Genomic DNA, 23235 nt, shown 5'->3' with positions numbered 1-23235 from the left:
TGGTATGGAACTCCATGTGTGTAGACTAGGCTAGCCTTAAACCCACAGGGATCTGTGTGCCTTTTTCTCCCCAGTGCTGGGTGTGTGCTGCCACATTGGGCTTAATTTAGTATTGACATAGATAATTTTAATTTTTAAAAATCCTTATTGTATTTTTGCAGTGTTGGGTTTGGATCCAGAGCATTGCACATGTTCTATCACTAAGCTATTTCTGCATCTTCGTTTTTATCTGTCAGTTTGGTGGTGTTAGAGGCACCTGCAATGCAAGCCCTTTACCACTGTGTTATACTCCCCTAGCCGTGTTCCTTTTTCTGACTGTGCATGATTGGAATCACCAGTGAATTTCAGGGTGTTTTACACAGTGGTGGATCACGTCTCTTGCAGGTGTGCTTCTGCGGTGTCTTTTGTTTGATTTTTAAAGATGAGACTGACTACCAGCAAGCCTCCATTTACCAGCATTGTAGAGCACAGGCTCGATTCGTGTTCTGCATCCTTGCTCCTCACAATGTGGTTGTCCCCTGCGAATTACTGACACAGCATCTACGTATTGTGCTATTTTTAAAACATGATTTTATTTACACATATTATATACAATTATAGGTTTTGTTATGGCTCTTTCTTTCTTTCTTTCTTTCTTTCTTTCTTTCTTTCTTTCTTTCTTTCTTTCTTCCGAGACAAGGTTTCTCTGTGTGGCCTTGGCTGTCCTAGACTCTCTTTGTAGACCAGGAACTCAAAACAATCCACCTGCCTCTGCCTCCCAAGTGCTGGCATTAAAGGCGTGCGCCACCACGCCCGGCTTCGGTATAGCATTTCCGTGTATATGTCTTGATTATATTCACCCCGTTACCCTCCTGTGCTCCTTCCTGTTGCATCTAGCCCCTTCTGTTCCATGTCTGTGTCTCCCTGTCTCCTTCCTATGAGCTTCATTAGGGTTGTTTACTGGAACATTGGTGTTGGTGAAGATTTGTTTACACTTGCATGATCCCTTAACAGTGGCTGCGCCATTCCCTTGCTCCCCCCATCAACCATTAATTGCTTATAAATCATCAAGGAGGGAGTGTGTGAGTCCCTCCCCTTTCCATGGCAGGATGTTGATAGGCTCATTCCTGTGATCTGTGGTGTGTGTGTGTGTGTGTGTGTGTGTGTGTGTGTGTGTGTGTGTGTGTGTTGAACATTTTGTTGGTTCTGAAAGAGGCTAGAGGAGAATGCGTATTGTTTCCTTGAATGGGGTATCTTGACTTCCACTTAAGCTAGGCTGGTTGAATGGCCAAGCAGGTGCTTTTGCCTTCTTCCCCATGTTGTGCTTATAGGCATGTGCACCCATGCTCAGCTTCTGACATAGGTGCTAGGGATTTAAACACAGGTCCTCCTGCTTGTAGAGAAGTGTTACGTACTGAGTCATCGCTGTCCCTCAAATGCAATAGGTTTGTGCAGGTAGTCACAGGTGCTGCGAGTTGAGGAGTGCAGCTGTTGGCATCTGGCCTGCCCTCACCCCTGCTTTTTCTGTCTCTTACATTCTTTTTGCTCCTTCGTCTATGATGTTCTCCTAGCCTTGGAATTGGTGTCATAGATGTCGCATTTATGACCGGACACTCAACAATAATTCAATTTCAGTACTTTGGCCAATTATGAGTCTCTGTTGTCACTACTGTGTCAAGAGATTATTAACATTTAATATTGAGTTATTTTTTTAGTGAAGTCAGCAGTTACTCCTTAACCAGCTTTATACCTAAATAACCACACAGAGAGGCAACAATCTATTTTATTGGTCTATAGCACAATGCTGCCCAATAATTATTCTGTCTTAAACCTCCATGCTGGTACAGTTTCCTCCCGTTCTGGTTTCCTACTTTATATTTGCTTTTTACTCATACCCTAGGTCCGGCTCATTTCTCCTGGTGCTTCTTGGTTTTCTCCTCATGGCTCCATCTTCTCCTTTCTTTCTCCTCCTCTGACTGGATCAGGATGTCCCACCCTGTTCTCTGTTATTGCTCAGCATTGGCTAGTTTGTTTTTATGGGCAACACAAAGAACAAATGGTGACACGTTTACACAAACTTGAAACAGGACATACTTAGAATAAACATCACAGTGCAGTGTCCAGACTGAAACCAGATAGTGGGGTAGAGAAGTCAGCATTTGAATGAACAATGGCAAACTGTGCACCATCCACAGGAACATTTGTCAACACTACTGACCACTGCAAAAAGCTTCTCTGACCAGAGCAGATAACAGCACAAATACATAGTCATAAAAAGTTTTTTAGAAGGGAGTTTTGAGGAGTACATTGTGTCTGTTTTGGGAAGAACAGCAGTAGCTTTCCTCACAGGGCCTATGACCCCTCCAGCCATGGGCGTTTGCTTGTGGAATGGGCATCAAATTCAGCCAGTCAGTTGGTTATTCCCACAACAGTCTTAGCATTATTGTACTGATGGGCTTATCCTGCCTCTCCTGTTCGTGTTGTTGAACACAGGGCTCACAGCTGAGGAGGACAGTGATGGCAATTCTTCCCCTGCAGCCACCGTAGCTCTCTCTAGCACTGTCGAGGCCTAGGCGGCAGCGAGGGAGCTTCCAGTCCAATTCTGCTCGGTTTCTCTATGGCATGTGGCATTTTGTTAGCAATGTGGCCTTACATACTAGTTCTGGGGAGCCTGCCTTGATTGTTTTGGGAGCCTCGGGCCTCCCTGATCATTCATTGGCTCATAGGGATATATTCCATTCCTAGCCGTGGGGATTTTGTTTAATAATTTATGCAGGATCCTCATTTTTATAAGATATCCAGATTATAGGAATGCTCACTAAAGTTTGAGATGTACACTTTGGTCAGTGAAAAATTGGAGTGTGTGTGTGTGTGTGTGTGTGTGTGTGTGTGTGTGTACATAAAAGCCCATCATCATTTATTTTAATATGAATTGTTCTGCTTATTATTAATTTTGACTCACTTGGTCAAAAAAACAGGCCCAGATATGGTTACTTTATTTATTTATTTATTTGTTTATTTATTTTTAATTAATTAAAAAAGCTACATATTTATTTTGCTTTCTGACTCTGTGCTTGTGCCTTCAAAACTTGCACAGTGATTTTCTCCTCCTCAATAAGGAGAGCCTGCTTGATCCTGTCCCGGACACACCTGGCACACATGGAGCCACCTTAGGCCCTGCTGACGTGCTTCTTTGTCTTGGACAGCCTCATCAAGACTTTAGGCCTCACTGCATGGACCCCTCACAGTCTGCCTGGGCACACAGCGCATGCGGATTTAGGTGCTTTCTCAACCTTCTTGGTGTACAGGTAAACAATCCTGTTGCTGGGGGTTTGAGACAGCCTAGTTTTGTTAGAGGCTGTATTGTAGGAGAGCATGCGATGGTATGCCAAACGCTGGGTCATTTTGAGTGCCTCTAAACACCGTCCCTGAAGAGGAAAAAAAAAAGATATGGTTACTTTATAAGATCATATGCATCTATTTCTAACACTGACTCTGATTCACCCTGCTGCTTTCCTGGTCCTACTTGGTTGTCACTGTCAGGGTTCATTGTATCAAAACTGCCCTAAAGCCCATGTGAATGACAGCTAGGGATTCAACAGTGACTTAAAAAAAAAAAAAGAAAATTATTTATTTTTATTTGTATGGATGTGTTGCCTACATATATGTGTGTGAGTCATATGGCAAAGTCCAAAGAGGGTGCTAGAGCTCCTGGAAGTGGAGTTACAGATAGTTCTGGGCCACGGTGAGGATGCTGGGAATCCTCGGGTCCTCTGCAGAACAGCCAGTGCTCTTAACAGCTGAGCGAGCCATCTCTAGCCCAACAACAAACATTTGTTTCTTTTATTTTTTAATTGAATATTTAATGCAATATATTATTTAATGTTTTCCCCTCCCCCAGTTCTTCCCATATTCTCCCTACCTCCCTAACTACCCTACTTCATGTCTTTTCTCTGTCTTTTAAAAGAACAGAAACACCAGTGGGGCTGTGGTGGCACACACTTTTAATAATCCCAGCACTTGGGAAGCAGAGGCAGGCGGATCTTTATAAGTTCAAGGCCAGCCTGGTCTACAGTGAATTCCAGGAAAGTGAAGGCTACACAGAGAAACTCTGCCTTGAAAAACCAAACCAAAAAAACCCAAAATTCAAAGGAAAAAAAAAAAAAAACCAGATGACCCTCCAAACAAACAAAAAACCAGCCAACTAACCAACCAACCCAAAAACAAAAACCAAAAAAAAAAAAAAAAAAAAAAAAAAAAAAAAAAAAAAGAAGAAGAAGAAGAAAAGAAAAGAAAAATGCCAATACTGCCAATACTATTGAGTTTGTTTTGTGTTGGGCCTGCCCTGGGCACTCCATTAGAGAAAGGTAATTTTTCCTTTGCTAGAATGTGTCAGTTACAGATAGCTTCTTGGTTAGAGATGGGACTCATGTAAAATTCCCCCTCTCAATGCTGGGGCCTGGTTTGGCTTAAAGCTGTGCATTTCCTATGTATACTGTTGTCTCTGTGAGTGCATATGTGCATAAGTTCTGTTGTCTGGGAGACACTATTTCTTTAGAGTCGTCTGTTACTTCTGACTCTTACAGTCTTTCTGCCTCCTCTTCTCCAGAGGCCCCTTCGGGGGAGAGGCTTGATGAAAATGTCCTCTTTAGGACTGAGTGCATATAGCCTCGCTTTCTGCACATTGTAGATCTCTGTGAATTAATCTTATCTCCTGCAAGAAAAAACTTCTCTTAAGGGGCTTGAGCGAGACACTGGCCTACGGGAACGGGTATAGCAGTATGTTATTAGCAATCATTTTATCGTTATGTTCCTTTAATAGAATAATAGTAATAGGTTTTCTCATAGGCAGAACGACCTATCTATTCCCAGGTTCATGGTTCTTGGTCCCCTTAGCTGTGTCAGGTTTGGGTTCCATCTCATGGAGTGGCCTTAAAAAGGGGTTGCTTACGCCCATGATCTTTGACTGCTCACTAGTATATCTTGCAGAAAGGTCTCTCCCATCAACAGACATTTCTTTTTTTTTTTTTTGGTTTTTTGAGACTAGGTTTCTCTGTGTAGCCTTGGCTGTCCTGGACTCGCTTTGTAGACCAGGCTGGCCTCAAACTCACAGCGATCCACCTGCCTCTGCCTCCCGAGTGCTGGCATTAAAGGCGTGTGCCACCATGCCCAGCTGGACATTTCTTAAATACTAGATATAGAACTAGTAATTCTGTATGTTCCTAGCGGTGCTTTCTTGTGTCCTGCAGAGGCTATTAACTTGTGACCTTCCCTTCTCGCTCTTTAAAGGCATTCTTCCTGTGTTAGTCACAGGCTAGGTAGGTTACACTAGAAACATTTTTGAATAGTGGAGTTCACAGATCAAGGTGCAAACAGGTTTAATTTTCTATAAATCCTTTTCATGCCTAATGTCCTGCCATGCTAAACTATAATTCTTCAAAGTAATTGAATTACAATAAAACCAGATCTTGTTATGCCTGGGATACACCTGTCTGGCATACCTACTTTCTGACATATCAACTTTCAAGACTTTACTGTTTCCTTCCTCTGTGAGGAAGCCTCTGCTAAGCTTGCTAGAGTATGTTGCTAGGTCTTCCTCCATAACAGCTCACCACAGTCTTTACAGTGTATTGCAGCGTGTCTGTTTTCCCGTGTAGAATTGAATGCATAGATTCCTGTGCTCTGTTTATTCTGAGTGGTGCATGGCCAGTAGAGGCCGTGTCATTGTAACAGACTGAATGTAGGTGGAGTTGTCAGGAGTACCATGTTCTGTGAAGGGTAGACTGAGGGAGTTGGAAAAGGGAGATGCTTGGCTGTTTTCTGTGGCTTTACACAACTATACTAGGGATTGCGAGTTCATAAAAGTGATTGTTTTTTTTGTTGTGGTTTGTGTTTTGATATAGTGTTATATTATGTAGTTTCCCGTAGTCTGGAATTTGCTACAGAGACCCTGACGGTCTTGAACTGGAAGTGATTATCTGTGTTTTCTGAGTGCTGGCATTGAAGTGTGACCGTATTTGGCCAAAGATTGTATTCATTTCATAGCTCTTTTTTTTTTTTAAATCTACTTATTTAAACCAAACATGGTAATACAGAGAAGAGACTGAGGTGGCAGCTGCCCAGAATCTTTGTGGGTTACAGTTGCACAAGAACTCTGTGTCTTTAGACCCACACTTCAGTAACAGACAAACCAGCTCAGTATCTGTTTGTCATTACTCGATGCCAGGTGCTATCTGGTTTCTGGGATAGACATTGAACCAAATCAAGTCCGTGTTACATGGCCATCGCATTCAATCCATCGACTTTACCGTTGCGGTCTGTACTTACTAACATGTCAGGTTTTAATAGTGTTACACAGAAAAATTAAGGCTGTCAGCAGTTAGAAAATCTGGGTTGAGGGTTGTTATGCTTCACTTGAGTTGTCAGTGTGACAGGAACTGGGGTCACCTGAGAAGACGGACACTCCGTTGAAGAGTTGCCTCCATACAGCCTTATTGCTATGTCTGTGGGGAGCTCTCTTGCTTAGTTCACATTGATTGCTGTAGGCAGGCCCAGGCCAGTGTAGGCAGTGAGCATGCTTACATACTTTAACCGTGATGAGATATGATGGCGTAGATGAGTGAAGAGCACACAGTTCCTAACTGAAAGTCGCTCATGGTATGCGGGATAAGCTACAGTCACGCAAGGGAACAGATCGAGTAATAGAAGTGTGTAGACGGCAGGCCAGCAGGAAGCGGTGCTCACAGTCAGTACAGTTGGAGATGTCACAGGAGGTGATGGGTGCCTGAGCCTGACTTCCTGGTGCTGTCCATTAGCAGCGCTTGGAAGGAGATGGGATAGCATGGCGACTTGTCGGGGAATTTAAGTAAAAGCAATTGGAATTACGGGATGTCTAAGTACTAGTGTATCTAGAACATAGAAAGGGTAGAAGTCAGAACAGGGTGAAAAGGTGAAAGTGTGTTAAACCCTGCAGGCTTTTCTTCCGCTTCCGCTACTGTCCATTTTTGTGTTATGTGTGGTGCGTATTCAGCTGTGCTACCTTGTCATTGCAGGCTTCCATGGATCTCAACAGTGCCAGCTCTGTAGTCCTTCAGGTCTTAACACAGGCCACCAGTCAGGACACTGCTGTTTTAAAGCCAGCCGAGGAGCAGTTGAAACAGTGGGAGACACAGCCAGGCTTCTACTCAGTATTGCTGGTAAGTAGGTCTTGAAATAAGTTTTATTTTGTTTTATTTTATTTCTAGACAGTGTTTCTCTGTGTAGCCTTGGCTGTCCTGGACTCACTTTGTAGACCGGGCTGGTCTTGAACTCTGTCTCTGCCTCCTGAGTGCTGGGATTAAAAGTGTGCGCCACCACACCCGGTGAAATAGTTGTTGTTGTTGTTGTTATTATTATTATTATTATTAGTTTTTTGAGACAGGGTTTCTTTTTATAGCCTTGACTATCCTGGACTCATTTTGCAGACCAGGCTAGTCTCGAACTCACAGCAATCCGCCTGCCTCTGCCTCCTGAGTCCTGGGATTAAAGGTGGGTGCCACTACCGCCTGGTAAAATAGTTTATTTTTACTAAAGTGAGACATAATGAGTTTGGTGAAACTGATCCAAATATTTGGCTGCTATTGTCACTATCATCATAGTAATATAGGGCAAATGAGGGTGTTTTACAAATACTTATTTGTTAGATCTTTTCTTCTTATTGCAATTCAATTAAAACTTTTTTTCTTTTGTTTTGTTTTGTTTTTGAGACAGAATTTCTCTGTGTAGCTTGGCTGTCCTGGAACTTGCTCCTGTAGACCAGGCTGGCCTCGAACTCCTGAATGTGGATTAAAGGTGTGCGCCACCATTGCCTGGTTTAATTAAAACTTAGTACAGGAACTCACTTTCTTTGACTCTAGTTTTTTTGGTTGGTTAATGACTTTCTTCCTTTTATTATCTTAAGTATTCATTCTATATAAGAGAGTACGGTGGGCTGGAGAAATAGCTCAGAGGTTAAGAGCGTTGTCTGTCTGCTCTTCCAAAGGTCCTGAGTTCAATTCCTAGCAACCACATGGTGGCTCACAACCATCTGTAGTGAGATCTGGTGCCCTCTTCTGTCACGCAGGTGTACATGCAGGCAGAATATTGCATAAGTAATACATAAATAAGTCTTTTTTAAAAAAAAGTAGACTACTTTAAAAAAAAAAAGACTGCCTCTACCTCATGAGTAAATATATAAATTATTAATAACTGCTTAAGTTTGTTTTTCCTGTTTCTATTTTTGCATTTTACTTTGAGTTATTTATATATTAATTGCTATATTGGTACATTTTCATGAAGTATTTTTATTTATTATTATGTATGTATTTGTGTGTAGAGTCTTTCAGGGAAGGGATTGAAACAGCGTCTTGCTGTATTGCAATAACATTGGTTACTGAGATGATGTTGCATGGTTTAACGTGTATAGTTGTTTTCATAGTTTGCCACCATTGTACAAAGCAGTAACAGTGTGGATTATTGATTGAATTAACAAATTGTTTATATCACATCTCACTTTATATCACTTAAAATAGGCATGGTGTTGCATGCTTTTAGTCCTAGCACTTGGGATAGAAGCAGGTAGATCTCTGTGAGTCTAAAAGCATCCTGGTCTACATAGTGACTTCCGGGCTGGGCTACATAGTGAGACCCTGTCAAACAAACAAACAACCGTCAGACTCATTTGTGAGCATGATTAGTTTTATTTTTTTTTAAATGACTGTGTGCCTGCATATGTGCATATGTACCACACGGGGGCCAGAAGTCAGGCCCCTAGAACTGGGGTTACAGACAGCTGTCACGCTCCATTTGGATTTTGGGGATTAAATCCAGGTGCTCTAGAGGAAAAACAGTGTTCTTAACCTTTGAGCCATTTCTCTAGCCCCATAAACATGCTCTAACAAAAGCAGTTTATGGAAGGAAAGGTACATCCACGGTTTAAGAACACAACTCATCATGGCTGGGAAGGCATTGTAGCAGGGATCTGCGACAGCTGGTGACACTGAATCTGGGTCAGGAAGCAGAAGGCAGTGACTGGTGTGCTGAGCTACCTTTTCTCCTGGCTCTGCAGTCCCAGACATTTGCCCAGCAATGGTGCCCCTACTAGATCTTCTCAATTCAGGTAGCCAAATCAAACAGTACGTCACAGGCATGAGTAGAGGCTTGTGTCCTAGGTGAGTCTGCACCCCATCAAGACTAACCGCTACAGTTCCAGACATGAATTAACAACTCAAGGACTTTGAATCTGTGCTGTAAAGGCGTATCTGTCTGTCTGTCTGTCTGTCTGTCTGTCTGTCTATCTATCTATCTATCTATCTATCTATCTATCTATCATCTATCTGCCTACCTACCTACCTGTCATCTATCCATCCATCTACATACCTACCTATCATCTGTCTGTCTATCTATCTATTTATCTATCTGTGTCTAATTTTTGGGCAAGATCTTATTGTATATCCTTGGCTAGACTGGAATGTACTGGCTTTGAATTTGCTGCCACTATCTTGCTTCTGCCTCTTAAATGCTGGGATTACATGTGTGTGACACCATGCCTGGGTACTTTTTTCTTTTTAAAATTACAAGGCATTTATTTTAAGTTGACCCCCCCCCCAGTCTGTCTCTGTCTCTGTCTGTTTGTCTGTCTGTTTACTTGTTACTTCCAGTGTTTTATCAAGGAAAGTTTCTAACACATTTGAGAGAATAGTATAATGAATCTTTACATATTTATCTGTTGTTTAAGCCTAGTAAAATGCTGTTGATTAGGCATGCTATCTTTTTTGAGGAGGTTGGCCAGGCTAATCTGGAACTTGAGATCCACCTGCGTCAACACTCCAAATGTTGGGGTTATGGGTAATGTGTGGCTAAGTAGGCCTGCTTTCTTAGTGTACATTGTAGAAATATATATGTTAAGAAAACATCAATATGATATATAGTGATGAAAGTTAAACAAAATAAAAAAAACCTGGGGCTAAGGTTGTAGGTCAGTTGCTAGAGTGCTGGCTTTGCACGCATGAGACCCTGGGTTTGGTGCTCAGTGTCTCAGGGTGGTGCACACCTGTTATCCCAGCATCCAAGGTCATTATTGCCTATATAGCAAGTTTGAGCCACTCTGAGCTATGTGAGATATTTTCTCAAAAGTCAAACACATAGGACTGCTTGGTAAAGTTGGTGAAGTGTTTGCCTCAGAAATATGAGAACCCAGGTTTGGTCCTCAGAACTCAATATAAAAGTGCCAGATGTGCTGGGTGTGGTGGCTCACACCTTTAATCCCAGCACTTGGGAGGGAGAGGCAGGCAGATTGATGTGAGTTTGAGGCCAGCCTGGTCTACAAAGTGAGTCTAGGACAGCCAAGGCTACACAGAGAAACCCTGTCTCGAAAACCCAAAAAAAAAAAAAAAAAAGGCCAGATGTGGTGGAGCTGGAGGTAGGTCCAAGCTATGCCAGTCTGGCCTAATTGATGAGCTCTGGACCAGTGAGAAGCCTGTCTCAAAAGCAGGTGGGTGGCATTTCTGAGATGACATCTGGTTTCTATATGAAGCTATCCACACGAAGAACATGTACACACGTGCATGAGTACAGACTCACATTTAAAAAAACAAAGCAGACAAATCGATTCTATATTTTGGTGTGTTGGTTATATTTTTAAATGATTACATGCTCATCCTAATACTATTTCTTTTATTCACAGAATATTTTTACGAACCACACCCTTGATATAAATGTAAGATGGCTTGCTGTGCTGTATTTTAAACATGGGATTGATCGTTACTGGAGACGTGTAGCACCTCAGTAAGTGTCCTCAGTCCCATTTGTAATCCATTCCAAATTCAAGAAGAGTAAGATGGTACTTGTGTAAGCAAAAGAGTGCGCCAAGTGTTTATTTGCACAAGTACTACATTTCAGATAACAGAAAAGTGACCCTGATCTTTGTGGAAATTTGCAAAGTATTTGATACATAAAAGAAAAAAAAGTCCAAAAAGTGTGTTAAGTACTGAAGAAATGTGTTTGTGTAGTTCAGCAACTATATGATTATCTTGCTACGTGGGTTTGTATCCCCCTGTGACAAATGCGTGCCTGTGTGCATGTATGTGTGTGTGTGTTTCTGCCTGCCTGTCTGAGCTTTCAGATTCTGAGGATCAAGCTGAGTGGCTGAGTCCTCTTAATGATGTAAAATGTTTTGATTTTGAAAAGGAAATCTTGGGCTGGGTGTGGTGGCGCACACCTTTAGTCCCAGGACTTGGGAGGCAGAGGCAGGCGGATCCCTGTGAGTTCAATGCCAGTCTTGTCTACAGAGTGAGTCCAGGACAGCCAAGGCTAACACAGAGAGACGCTGTCTCAAAAAACAACACAAAACAAGCCCCCTCAACACAAAAACAAAAGCAAAAAAACAAAGAAAAGGAAATTTCATACTATGCCTGCGTTCAATGAATCTTCATTTTTGTGTCTTGCATTTCCTCCGTGAAGAATGGATGGATAGCATGCTATATTAGCAGTTTCATTAGATTTGGTTCTACCTGTAATGTAGAGGCAACGTGAGCCGATTTGTCTTAAGAATTAATTAACACATTATGTAGTTTATGAACAGGCAGTGCAGGTATTTCTGGAAGTTGTTAGAAACTGAATTTTGCTGAATAAAATGACATGAGCTATGCTCTCCAGTAGGTGGCACTAGAGCTCTGTAGGTTTTCATTTCTTTAAGCAATTTAAGTTGTTTTATTCTGAGTATTTCAAAGTTCCTGTAGAGCCTACCCCTGATTGATACTGGAAAGAAAGGGGTATGTTAGGCTATGCGGTAGTGTGAAGCTAATCCTTTTAATTTCAGGAATAATTGGTGATTTGGGTGTGAAATGAAGCAATTAGTGATGAGAAATTGTGTGCTTTTTTGTTTGTATTTGGCAAGAGTTTTGCTGGATAGCTGTGGCTACCCTAGAACTTACTGCATAGACCAGACTAGCTGGAACTTAAGGCTAAACTCTTGCTTGTGCCTCTTGAATTCTTGGATTACAGGCGCGTGTCACCGTGCCTGGCTAAATTTTGCCTCACAGTAGTCTAAATTTAAATAGTGAAGGAAGGAATTAAATAGTCAATTTGTCCTTTAGTATATTGAGACAAAAGTGGGCGTGAAGATGAATACACTTACAAAGAAAGCACGGATGGCAGATTAGTAATTGATTTTATCTGTAGATTTGAAGCACTTAAAAGTTTGGATTTTATTGTTAGTTTTATATAATTCTTATTCTGACTATGATTTTTACAGGATGAGAATCAGCTAACAAGCTTATGTATTATTTTCATATATCATTTAGTTTAACTGGGTCATAATTGGATGCTATCAGTTTCTATTGAGGTATAGCCTGAATTAATCTAACAATAACATTTTAACTGCAGCTTTTTTTTGGAGATTTGACATAAGAATTGACTATAGTACTCAGTGCGTACGTGAAGTAGGCATAGTACCGCACATTCGTCCCCTGTCGCATATACAGTGTTCTGCCTGCATGGACACCTGCAGGCCAGAAGAAATCATTCTAGATGACTGTAAGCCACCATGTAGTTGCTGGGAATTGAACTCAGGACCTCTGGAAGAGCAGCTAGTGCTCTGAACCTCTGAGCCATCTCTCCAGCCCCATTTTTCCCTTTTCTGTTCCATTTAATTTTCTTTTCAAATCTAAATTCACATGTTGATGTTGTTGTTGTTATTATTATTTAAGCCTTTACCAAACTGTGGGTTACTGTCAAGCTTCTTCCAAGTGCTGAGATTGTAGACATGTGCCACCCTGGCTGTATCATGGACTTTGTGTATAGATCTGCTTTGCAATTCCTCTATTTGGTGCCACCAGCCTTTTTTGTGTTTCTTTTAATTACTGCTTTTTCTTTTTCTTCTTTAAATAAGATTTGATGTACTTTTTGGTTTGTGGATCTGACTTAATATTCTTTTACTAGCTTGTTGAGATGAAAGCTTAGATAAATTGATTTTCAGTTTTAAAAAAATAAATAGAAATTTCTTAATCTAAATATCAAAAATCCAAGGCACTCTAAAATCTCAAACTTTTGATCTCTGCCATAATACCACAAGAAGGAAATTCTACAAACTGACCTTATGTTACAAATTTTAGTTATTGTGTAAGTGCATGCACACTACAAATATTGTCTAAAGTTACCTTTAGGCCATGTGTATTACACGTGTATGAAGCATGAATGTATTTCATGTTGGACTTGGTTCCATCTTGAAGATACCTTATGGATATGCAAATACCTAAAAAGTCTGAGAAACAACCAATTATTTTAAGTGTGGTTTTTGTAACTATGGTGCTTTTTGGTGTTTTTGGATTTAGTCACTTTTTCTTTATGTTCTGGGGTATGCATGGTAAGTTCTGGTTGGATGCTAACTGAATATAATTACAATTGGAGAGGCTTTAAGTTATGTTATCTTTCATGAGAAAGAATTTAAGTAAACAGACGGACTGTGACCGGAGCTAAGGGTGTTTCTGTTGTTTTGTTTTTCGGTTTACTGTTTATGTCAGGTTAGAGTCCTCCTGGGATTTTAAGTAAGCTTTGAATGTTTGTCTACAGAGACACTGCTACTCTCTGTTGACCTTGAATTTTTTCCTCTCTAGTGCTAACAGGCCTGTTGAAATCTCCCTTTCTTACCCTAGTCTCTTGGCTGCTGCTTTCAGCTTGGCCCCCCTGCCCGCCACTGGGTACCAGAGGAGGAGATGGGCTTCATCAGTGCAGTGCTTTCTCGCTAGTTCCTCTGACCTGGCTGCCTGCTGTGTTTTGGGGTTGTTAGTTTCCTCAGGCTGCCATATTACAAACCGAATGCTTAAAGATAACCCATGTTTATTCCCTTACAGATTAGGTAACTAAAAATCCAAAATCAAATTAGCCTTTGATACTTTCTAGTTTCTGGTTGTGGCCAGCAATTTTAGGTGTTTCTTTGTATGTGGTTGAATGATTCTAATCTTTGCCCCAATTGTCCCATGGCCTATGCCAAGTCTTCTGTTTCTGTGTCTTCATTTTCTTATAAGAACACCAGTCCAGATGTAGAAGTGCAGACTTGTAATCCTAGCACTTGGGAGATTGATATAGGATTAAAGTTCAAGGCCTTCTGGGCTTTGTAGCAAGTTTCAGGCCTGTCTAGCCTGTATATCAAGATCCCCTGTCAAAACAAAACAAAGCAACAAAAAGGAAAAATGCCAGTATCAGAATAGAACCCATCAATACAGGGTGATTTTTTCTTTTTTTAATTTAAAAATGTTTAATTTATTATTTTTTTATTTTTAGATTTTTGTCTTAATGTGAGTAAATCTAGTTTTGTAGATAACAAAACTACAGTGTTTACAAGTAAAGTTGTACTCAAAAATACTTGGGTTGTAGGACCTATACATTTTATTTTTGTGAGATATAATTTAGCTCATAATACATACTTTGCTTTTAAAAGTAATTTTATTTAAATTTCATTTATTAATGTGTGCGTGCATGTCTGAATGGGTGTGCATTTGCCGTGATCTGCATGTGGAGACCAGAGGACAGTGCTGTAGAGTTATTCTCTCCTCCACCTTTATGTGGATTTTGAGAAATGAAACGCAATGTCGGCTTTTAGTACTATTTTAACCACAGAGGCATCTTGTTGGCCCTCAAATTTCTCTTAAAGTGACACACACACACACACACACAGACACACACACACAGTATAATCATATATATATGTATATACACATACACACATACATACATACATACACACACACATTTGTGGTTAATCTTTCTGGAATAATTTTTCTCAGACTAGATACACTATCACAGGCAGAGTGGGAAATATTAATGAAGATTAAATTTTAAGTTAAAAACATAGTACAAAAGCCAGATATGGTGGTAATTCACATCTGTTATAATACTTGGGAGACTGAGACAGGAAGATTTTTGATTCTTGAGGACAGTTTGGGCCACATAATAAGACCTAGTTTAAAAAACAGATGAGCAAAAATGAAAAGGATGTCAAAATTCTGGACCACTTTAAAATTCGACATACATAAGATGTATAGTTAACTTCCCTATTTAGCTCTGCAGTTTCTTTGTATGTAGTTAAAATTCTTTTAAAAATATTTTTATTTAATTTTTAAAATTTATGTACATTGGTGTGAGGGTGTCAGATCTTGGAGTTACAGACAGTTGTGAGCTGCCACGTGGGTGCTGGGAACTGAACCCAGGTCCTTTGGAAGAACAGACGGTGCTCTTAACGACGGAGCCAACTCTCCATCCCCAAAAATTCTTAATTGTGTTAATCCTCAAAAGATGTAAAATCAAAGACTAAGTTGATTTTTAATTATTTATTTATTTGTATTTTCAGGCAGGGTCTCACTATATAGCTTTGGTTAGCCTGGAACATAGATCAGGCTAACCTCAAATTCAGAATCTGCTTGAATATGCTGCCAGAATGCTAGGACTGAGGGTGTTCACCATGATACCCAGCCAACTCGCTTTTATAGGTACTTGTTATTGTTGTTTACATTTATTTATTTACTTACTCTGTGTGTGTGTGTCTGTATACTTATGTGCTGGTACATGACTGTCACCTGTACATGTGGAGATCAGAGGACACTTAGTAATAGCTTTTTCCTTTTACCATGTGAATCTGTGTCGTCAAGCTTGGCTGCAAATGCCTTTTCCTATTGACTTATCTTACCATCTATTAAATTGATTTTTAAAACGTCTTCTAACAGGTATTCTTTGATTCTCTTTACCAGTAAATTTAAACATTTATTTCTTATATGTATGGCTGTTTTGCCTGCCTGCATGTATATCTGTGTAGCATGTGTGTGCTTGGTGCCTGCAGAGGCCAGAAGAAGGTGTTACCTCTTATGCAACGGGATACAGATGCCCAGAGCTATTGTGTAGGTTCTGGGAATTGAACCTGGTTCTCTGGAAAAGCAACCAGTGCTTTTAACCATGGGGGCATTCTTTCCAGTTCCTATGTGTGCATTTTATTGAAAGAGTTTATGGAAGAAGCCAGAAGTCTGTATCTATCAATCCTTTCTTTTGCAGATAACTTTTCACATTATTAAAGGTGTTCATGGCCAAACTGCATGATCACTCGTGATTTATCTTATTTTCTGTAGGTTACTGTATTGTACTTTATTTATTTGTGAAGGAACTTTAGGCTTCTCACTTGATGTGTACCAACATTTAAATAACGGCAGTGATTCTGTTTAAAGCTAATCAGCCATGCATTTAAAGGTGTTTTATTGTTAAAACTCAAAGCAGTTATTTTCTCACTCAGTACTGGCTGGCATTCTCTTGCATAATAATTTTACTTTTTTTATAGTGCACTCTCAGAAGAGGAAAAGTCAACATTACGTGCAGGGCTCATCACCAACTTTAACGAACCAATAAACCAGGTCAGTGACAAAATGAAAAATGAAAGCTGAAACCATTCTCACCCTCCTGTCTGTCTGTCTGTCTGTCTGTCTATCTATCTGGTCTCTTTATGTATCCCTGGCTGTCCTGGAACTCACTACTTACCTCCTGGGGCCCTGGCATTTAAGGCACATGCCACCAGATACATTTTGTTTTGTTATTAAATATAAGATCCTTGCTGTGTATGGTGGTGCACACCTGGATTGCTAGCCTTTGGGAGATAAAGGCAGGAAGGTCAGGGATTTAATTTTAGCTACACCACAAACAAGTTGGAGTCCATCCTGAGCTACATAAGCTTGTATCTTTTTGTTGTTTTTGTTTCTGTTTTTCAAGACAGGCTTCCTCTGTGTAACGGCCCTGGTTATCCTGGGCTTGATCTATAGACCAGGCTGGCCTTGAACTCACAGAGATCCACCTGCCTCTGCTTCCTGAGTGCTGGGATTAAAGGTGTGTGCCACCACTGCCTGGCTTATAAGCTTGTGTCTTATTGTGTCTTCTTCTGCCCAGAAGAGTTTAAAAGCTCCTTAGCTCAGTGCTTCTGTTTGCTGTGCTTATACACAGCCTCTCTGCTGGCTTTAAGCCTGTGGGAGTCAGTTGTAGCTGTTAAGATTATGGTTACATTTGACAATTAATAACTTAAAATCCATATCACTTTACAGTATAGTTTATACTTTTTAACTTTTTTTTAGTTTTTAGAATAATATTGAAAGGAAATCTTAAAATAACTTCCCTTTATCTCCTAAAAGGATTTTTTGGGGATGGTGAGGGGATAATCCACTTGAAACAGGCTGTCATATGTATCCCAAGCTGGCCTTGAACTCACATAGATCTGTCTGCCTCTGCCTCCCGAGTGTGGGACTAATGCATGGAATCTGCATGTAGCCACACCCAGATTATACATGATTTTTTAATTTATTCTATAGTGTTATATTACTTTGGTAAAAAATTATATAAACAATCCTAATGTGCCTGGCCTGGTGACACATATCTAGAGGTTGAGGCAGCTTGTGAGTTTGAGGCCATTCTGAGTTACATGCTAGGTCCCCTCCCTCACTAAAAAACCCCAAAAAAGATTTTTTAAAAAATTGAAGACTCATACTGAAGTGTATTTAGAAAAAAGTTTTCATAGATCTTAGACTCTATAGACTATGCTTTGAAGACCACTGTCTTAAGTAGTTTAGTATAATTTTAATAATGTTTGTTAAATATAGTTAATTCCTAAGAGGTAATTTTAAAACATAAGTGTCTTAAGCCCAGCATGGTGGCACACGCCTGTAATCCCAGCACTCAGGAGGCAGAGACAAGCAGGTGGATCTCTGTGAGTTCATGGCCAGCCTGGTCTACAAAGTGAGCCTAGGATAGCCAAGGTACACAGAGAAACCCTGTCTCAAAAACCCATTAAAATAAACAACAACAACAACAACAACAACAACAACAAAGCCTATGAGTTCTAGAGACCAAACCAACGCCATTTTGTGTTCAGGGCCTGAGCACCTGATGCAGGCCTCCCCCGCCCCTTCCCAAGTTTCCAGCAAGAGCCACAAACATAGTAGAACTAGCAACCATTCCTAGTAGCTTGCACCCGGGTCCAACCAGAGTTACAGGTCACACCGACCAAAACAAATGGAAAAATTCTTTCCTGTAGTCTGGCCCTGGTCCCTTCGCTTAGCAACCTAGACCCCGCCAATCAGCCTAAAGGCTTGGACCCCACCGCCACAGTTTTTGCCTTTAAAAACCCTGTTCCCCTAGCGCTAGAGGCCTCCATCTTCCCTCCTCACAAGAGGGCTGACGGCCCAGGCTCTGAGCTTCACTAATAAACGAGACCCTGTGTAATTTGCATCAGGCTGATTCCTTCTGGTCTGTGGGGGCGAGTGGGGCAGGGATTCACACAGCTTGGGCATTACAGAATGTCTTTTTTATCCTTTGCCTTGGTTTCACTTTTTTTTTTCCTGATTTTTTTTTCTTTCTAGATTGCAACTCAGATTGCAGTGCTGATTGCAAAAGTTGCTCGATTAGATTGTCCTAGGCAGTGGCCTGAACTGATTCCCACTCTTGTAGAGTCAGTTAAAGTCCAAGATGATCTCCGACAGCACAGAGCACTACTCACCTTCTACCATGTCACCAAGACACTGGCGTCCAAACGCCTGGCTGCTGACAGAAAACTGTTTTATGATGTAAGTTTCTAACATGATTACACTTGATTTTGAGAAGAATGATACGTGTATAAGGATGAGATCATTTTACTTGTATTAGTATTTTTAGAAAGATTATGAGTTCTCTCTGACCTTTTTTAAAAATAAGTCTTTAAAAAATTTGTTTTTAAAGATTTATTTATTTACTAGTATACAGTATTCTGCTTGCATGGGTGCCTGTGCACCAGAAGAGGGCACCAGATCGCATTATAGGTGGTTGGAAGAGCAGTCAGTGCTCTTGACTCCTGAGCCATCATCTCTCCAGCTCGAGTTCTCTCTGGTCGTAAACTGCAGTGTTCTGGATGGAAAGACAACTTAGGTGTCAGTGAGGATGACTGGGTGATAGGAAATGGTTTGAAAGCAAAGAAACTGGTCTGAGATTGTCAGTATAGTTGAGCCGTGATAATAAGTCTCTTTAGGGAAGCAGTGGTAAAGGTTAGCAGTTAGGCAGGTACACAGTGGACTTCAGGAAGTAGGATTGGCCTGTTTACATAGTTGGTGGGTGTAAAATAGAGATACAATTAAAAGATTATATTAGCTGCTTTTGTCATAGTGATGATGCTCAACAGAAACAAGGGAGGGACTTATTTTGGCTCCTGGGTCAGTCCCTCATGGCAGGGAGGGCACAGCAGAGGTGAGGTTAGCAGGCGTATGTGGTGGAAGCTCTTCAGATCTGGAGGATCAGGAAGCTGAGAACTCAGACTAGTCCTCGCCCTACTAATCTTACTAGTGTGGCCACAGTACCTTTGCCACACGGTACCACCAGCTGTAGATGGAGTACTCATCTTTTACCCTATTGTTAATTTAAACTATTTTATGTGCATTGGTGTTTTGCCTGCATGTAAATTCGGTGTGAGGATGCCGGATCCCCTGTAACTGGAGTTACAGGCTGCTGAGAGCTGCAATGTGGGTGCTGGGAATTGAACCTGGGTTCTCTGGAAGAGTAGCCAGTGTTCCTAACTGCTGAGACATCTCTCTAGCCCCCAATTTTTAAATTTTTGTTTTAAACAGGGTCTCTTATAGTCCAGGCTGACCTCAGACTTGTTGTGTAGCTGAAGAAGACTCAGTTGCTGATCTTCATGTCTCTTCCCCAGTGCTGGGGCTCCTACCTCACCCTGCTAGTTTAGAGCATTCACACATGTGAGCCCATCTAGCACACACCATCCAAACCGTGACAGGGTCACTGGCCTTTGCCAGGTGTTGCTTCTCTACTTTCCTTGGTGTGGTTTTGGATCTGGCTGTTTTCTACTTCAAAATAACAATTTGGTACTGCTCATAGTGACATTTTTTTTTTTTTTTTGCCATAAAATATGGATATTTTATTCCAGCTCTGGAAAAAAAAGTAGAGAGAAAAACACATCCTTCTACCCACCATTCTAAGTTAACTAGTAATAACTGGGAAAACTGAAGCAGATATATATGTATAAGTATGTATATGTATACTTATGTATGCATATTTTCAGATTTTAGTTTTATTGACATTTATATCATTTTGCTTTCTAATAAATTCTCTTACAAGTCATGAAATGTATTCCTAGTATTTCTATATCTCGGTACCCTCACCAATCACTTAATATTGTGTTGCATTCAATAATTTATGTTTTAACCATTTTCATCATTGTCCAAACTGTTTATTTGAAAATGTCATGGAAAAATTCAAGTCATGCTCTTTAAGTTACCCGTTTGTTGCACACTTTTTCACCATTGTTTGCAATTTAGTACATCTTGCAGCTCTCGATGCAGGCTCCCTCCCTCTGTAATCTTCAGCTTCTCGTGCTGTACAGATCTTTATCCTCTGGATGAGACTGCCCATGGTCCATGAGCTCGGGGTCAGGCATAAACTGTGTAGCACCTGGAGTGGGTTCTCAGTTACTCTTTGTCACAGAAGCAAGTCCCTTTGGCAAAGACACTGAATGTTTCAGGTCAGGTGTCTTGGCATGTATTTCACCAGAACTTCCTACCTTAGTTTCGTCTTTTGGTTCAGGGAGTGATTCTTCTTCGCTTTTTTTTGTCCACAGTGACTTGATGGCTTGGTATATTTGTTGGCTTGTAGCATATGCCTTTCCCCAGTTATCTTTGCAAGTATTAGTGACTGAGCTGGGTAGCACACAGTTGCTCCTAACGTGGCCAGTCCTGGTAGATAAACAATCTTCTTAAACCTAGAACCTTTTCTTGCTGAAATGAAACCTGCCAGTTCTGAAGCTGTAATCACTCCAATTTTGGGCAGGAAATCTTGAGGAGGATTCTTCAGATAGACATATGCATCTTTTCCAAATTGTACTGTATCCATTATCCCATTCTTCATAAAGACATAAACACCCTCGCACCAGCCAATATAATGAACAGTTGTAGTACGGATGGATGCAAAACCCATTTGTAAATAACCAGGCTTTTCTTCAACATATTTAGAATTGAGAGGTGATGCAGCATATATTGGAAGCTGTTCTGGTCTCACTAGCTTCTTTTTGGGTTCTTCTTCTTTGGCCAGATGTACATTGATAGATGCATATATCAGACCTGCAGGCATGGTTATCAACTTTCTCATCCTAAAGGACGCCATACTTATGACCCTCTCCGCTCAAGTTTTCTCATAGTGACATTTTGCATTGTACCGTTGATACTGCTGAGTTGAAAGTGCTTGTTTTGGTCTTCTTGCTTACCTTTGGGAGTTATGAAGAACAGCACACAGAAAGTTTATAGTAGGGCTCAGAAAACTAAGATGTGTCTAGGAAGTCATTTGTTTTGCATCATTCTTTTTCCTCCTTTTACTGTGCTCTATCACGCAGGCTCTCCCCACTGAGGGGCCCCTCCCCTGCTTCTTCATTTAGGCCTCCCTCCTTTCTCCTCACAGCTACTCGTCCTCACGCTTAAGCTCTTGTGTCGAGCTCTGTGCAGGTGCACCCATGCTTTCTTTCCTCCTCCTTTTGTTTTTAAAATAAAGGCTTTTCTGGCACAGTTAGAGCCAGAACACCTGACAGACTCTAAGAGTTGTGAAGTTGAGATGCTTTATTTATTCCTAAAGGAGACACCTCACTGTACATAGGCAGGAACAGTTGAAGAGCTGGCAGCGTGTGGAGGATACACACTTTCATGGAGGGGGCCCAGGGAAGAGGGCTCATAGAGAATCCGTGTAAAGGCTTTGTTCTTCAACAAAAAGCTGGCTAACTTCGTGTCTCTGAGGACTCTGTTTTGTCCTTGGTGCACAGTGTAGTCTCTCTTCTTTGAGAGTGGTTTAGGGAAATGGGGAGAAGAGAAGCACGTATTTTTGGGCTGTCTCGCATGTTCAAGCCATTAGTTTTTGATAGATGCAGCCGTGGATATATAGAGTAGTAGCTCCATGCTGGCTGAGGGCAGAGCCACTGACCAGGAGTTGTAGACTCCTCTATTCTAGACCATGTAGCAACAGAATAAAAGGAACAAGCAACAACAGCAAATGCACGTTAGTAACAGATGAAGAGGGTCAGAGCTACTCTTGATCCTAACTCCGGAGGTGTGGCTGGCATACAAATCTCGGGTTATAACCTTTTTCTTCTGTTCTTTTCTTCTCCTCTTTCGCATCTACTTTCCCCGCTTCTTTCCTTTCCTTCTGAACAGCCCAGGCTGGCTTTAAACCTATTAAATAGTCAAGGGTGACTTTGAACTCCTCTTCTTGCTCTTCTTTCCAAGTGCTAGGATTATATGCGTTTCACACCATGCTGGTCTTTCTAGATAGTACTTCTTACGTAGAGTTTAAGTTAGATCCACATTTTACTATCTCTGTTGGTTTAAATAAGCTGTCTTAAGTTCATCTAAGAGTGATGAGTAAAAAAAATTCTCTTTCATAATTGTAGGGTCACTTTGCTATTCTTTATCATGTTATATTGATTTCTGTTTTATTTTGTTTTATTTGAGACAGGGTTTCTCCGTGTAGCTTTGGCTGTCCTGGACTCACTTTGTAGACCAGGCTGCCCGTGAACTCACATCAGTCTGGCTACCTCTGCCTCCCAAGTGCTGGGATTAAAAAAGATTTATTTTCATTGTATATATACAAATGTTTTGCCTACATGTATGTATACCATATGTGTGCCTGTTGCCCTTGGAAGTCAGAATCGGGCATCAGGTCTCCTGGAACTATAGTTAATAGATGGCTGTGAGCCACCATGTGCATTCTGGAACTTGAACCTGGGGCCTCTGCAAGAGAAGGTCGCTTAGCTGCTGAGCCATCTTCCCTACACAGGCTTCCTTCCGCTTTTCTTTTCTGTCTTTCTTTTTTTTATAGACAGGTCTTCGTTTTGTAGCCCTGGTTGGTCTGGCACTCACTATGGAGATAGGGATGGCCTCAGTCACAGAGACCCACATGTCTCTGCCTCCCAAGTGCTGTACCGCAACTAACTCCCAGTTGGTTTTAATCTATTTCTAGTCATTAGAATTAAAGAAATGGACAGTTGGTCTACTCAAGTCTTTCTTTGAACTGTCCTTACCTTTATTCCCATTTTAAGCTTTTCTTGGATTTTTTTAAACCTTGGGACTTGCTTTTCTGTAGGAAAAATTTCAAAGGCAAATGTGTAGTATCTCATTATGGGTTACAGCTAACTTTTATTAAAGATTACCCAGCAATAAAAGTGAATTATTTTGGATTTTAGAAGGTATTGTT

General features: G+C 40.9%; 1 protein-coding gene and 2 pseudogenes across 7 annotated transcripts in view; 1 reads left to right on the top strand and 2 right to left on the bottom strand.

Annotated features, from left to right (window-relative positions):
- IPO11 (importin 11) overlaps window positions 1-23235 on the top strand; it is a 165747-nt gene that overhangs the window by 12078 nt on the left and 130434 nt on the right. For 3 of the 5 annotated variants that reach the window (XM_084801016.1, XM_084801019.1, XM_084801015.1), the window contains exons 2-5: window positions 7032-7175; window positions 10682-10782; window positions 16319-16391; window positions 18381-18584. In XM_084801016.1, coding sequence (XP_084657142.1) covers window positions 7038-7175; window positions 10682-10782; window positions 16319-16391; window positions 18381-18584 — 516 coding nt within the window. In that variant the 5' untranslated portion in view covers window positions 7032-7037. Of the gene's footprint in view, window positions 1-3118; window positions 3260-4222; window positions 4347-7031; window positions 7176-10681; window positions 10783-16318; window positions 16392-18380; window positions 18585-23235 lie in introns of those variants that run through there. The other 2 variants (XM_084801017.1, XM_084801018.1) reach the window with 2 other exon arrangements.
- LOC311608486 (large ribosomal subunit protein eL34-like) lies at window positions 3030-3752 on the bottom strand (annotated as a pseudogene). The gene has a single exon. The product of its transcript is annotated as a large ribosomal subunit protein eL34-like (transcript).
- On the bottom strand, window positions 19096-21184 carry LOC311608767 (MICOS complex subunit Mic27-like; annotated as a pseudogene). The gene has a single exon. The product of its transcript is annotated as an MICOS complex subunit Mic27-like (transcript).

Source organism: Acomys minous (genome assembly GCF_964271855.1).
Source record: "Acomys minous genome assembly, chromosome: 11".
In the NCBI taxonomy this organism is placed as follows: Eukaryota; Metazoa; Chordata; class Mammalia; order Rodentia; family Muridae; genus Acomys; species Acomys minous.
This window is presented reverse-complemented; position numbering and strand designations above follow the sequence as displayed.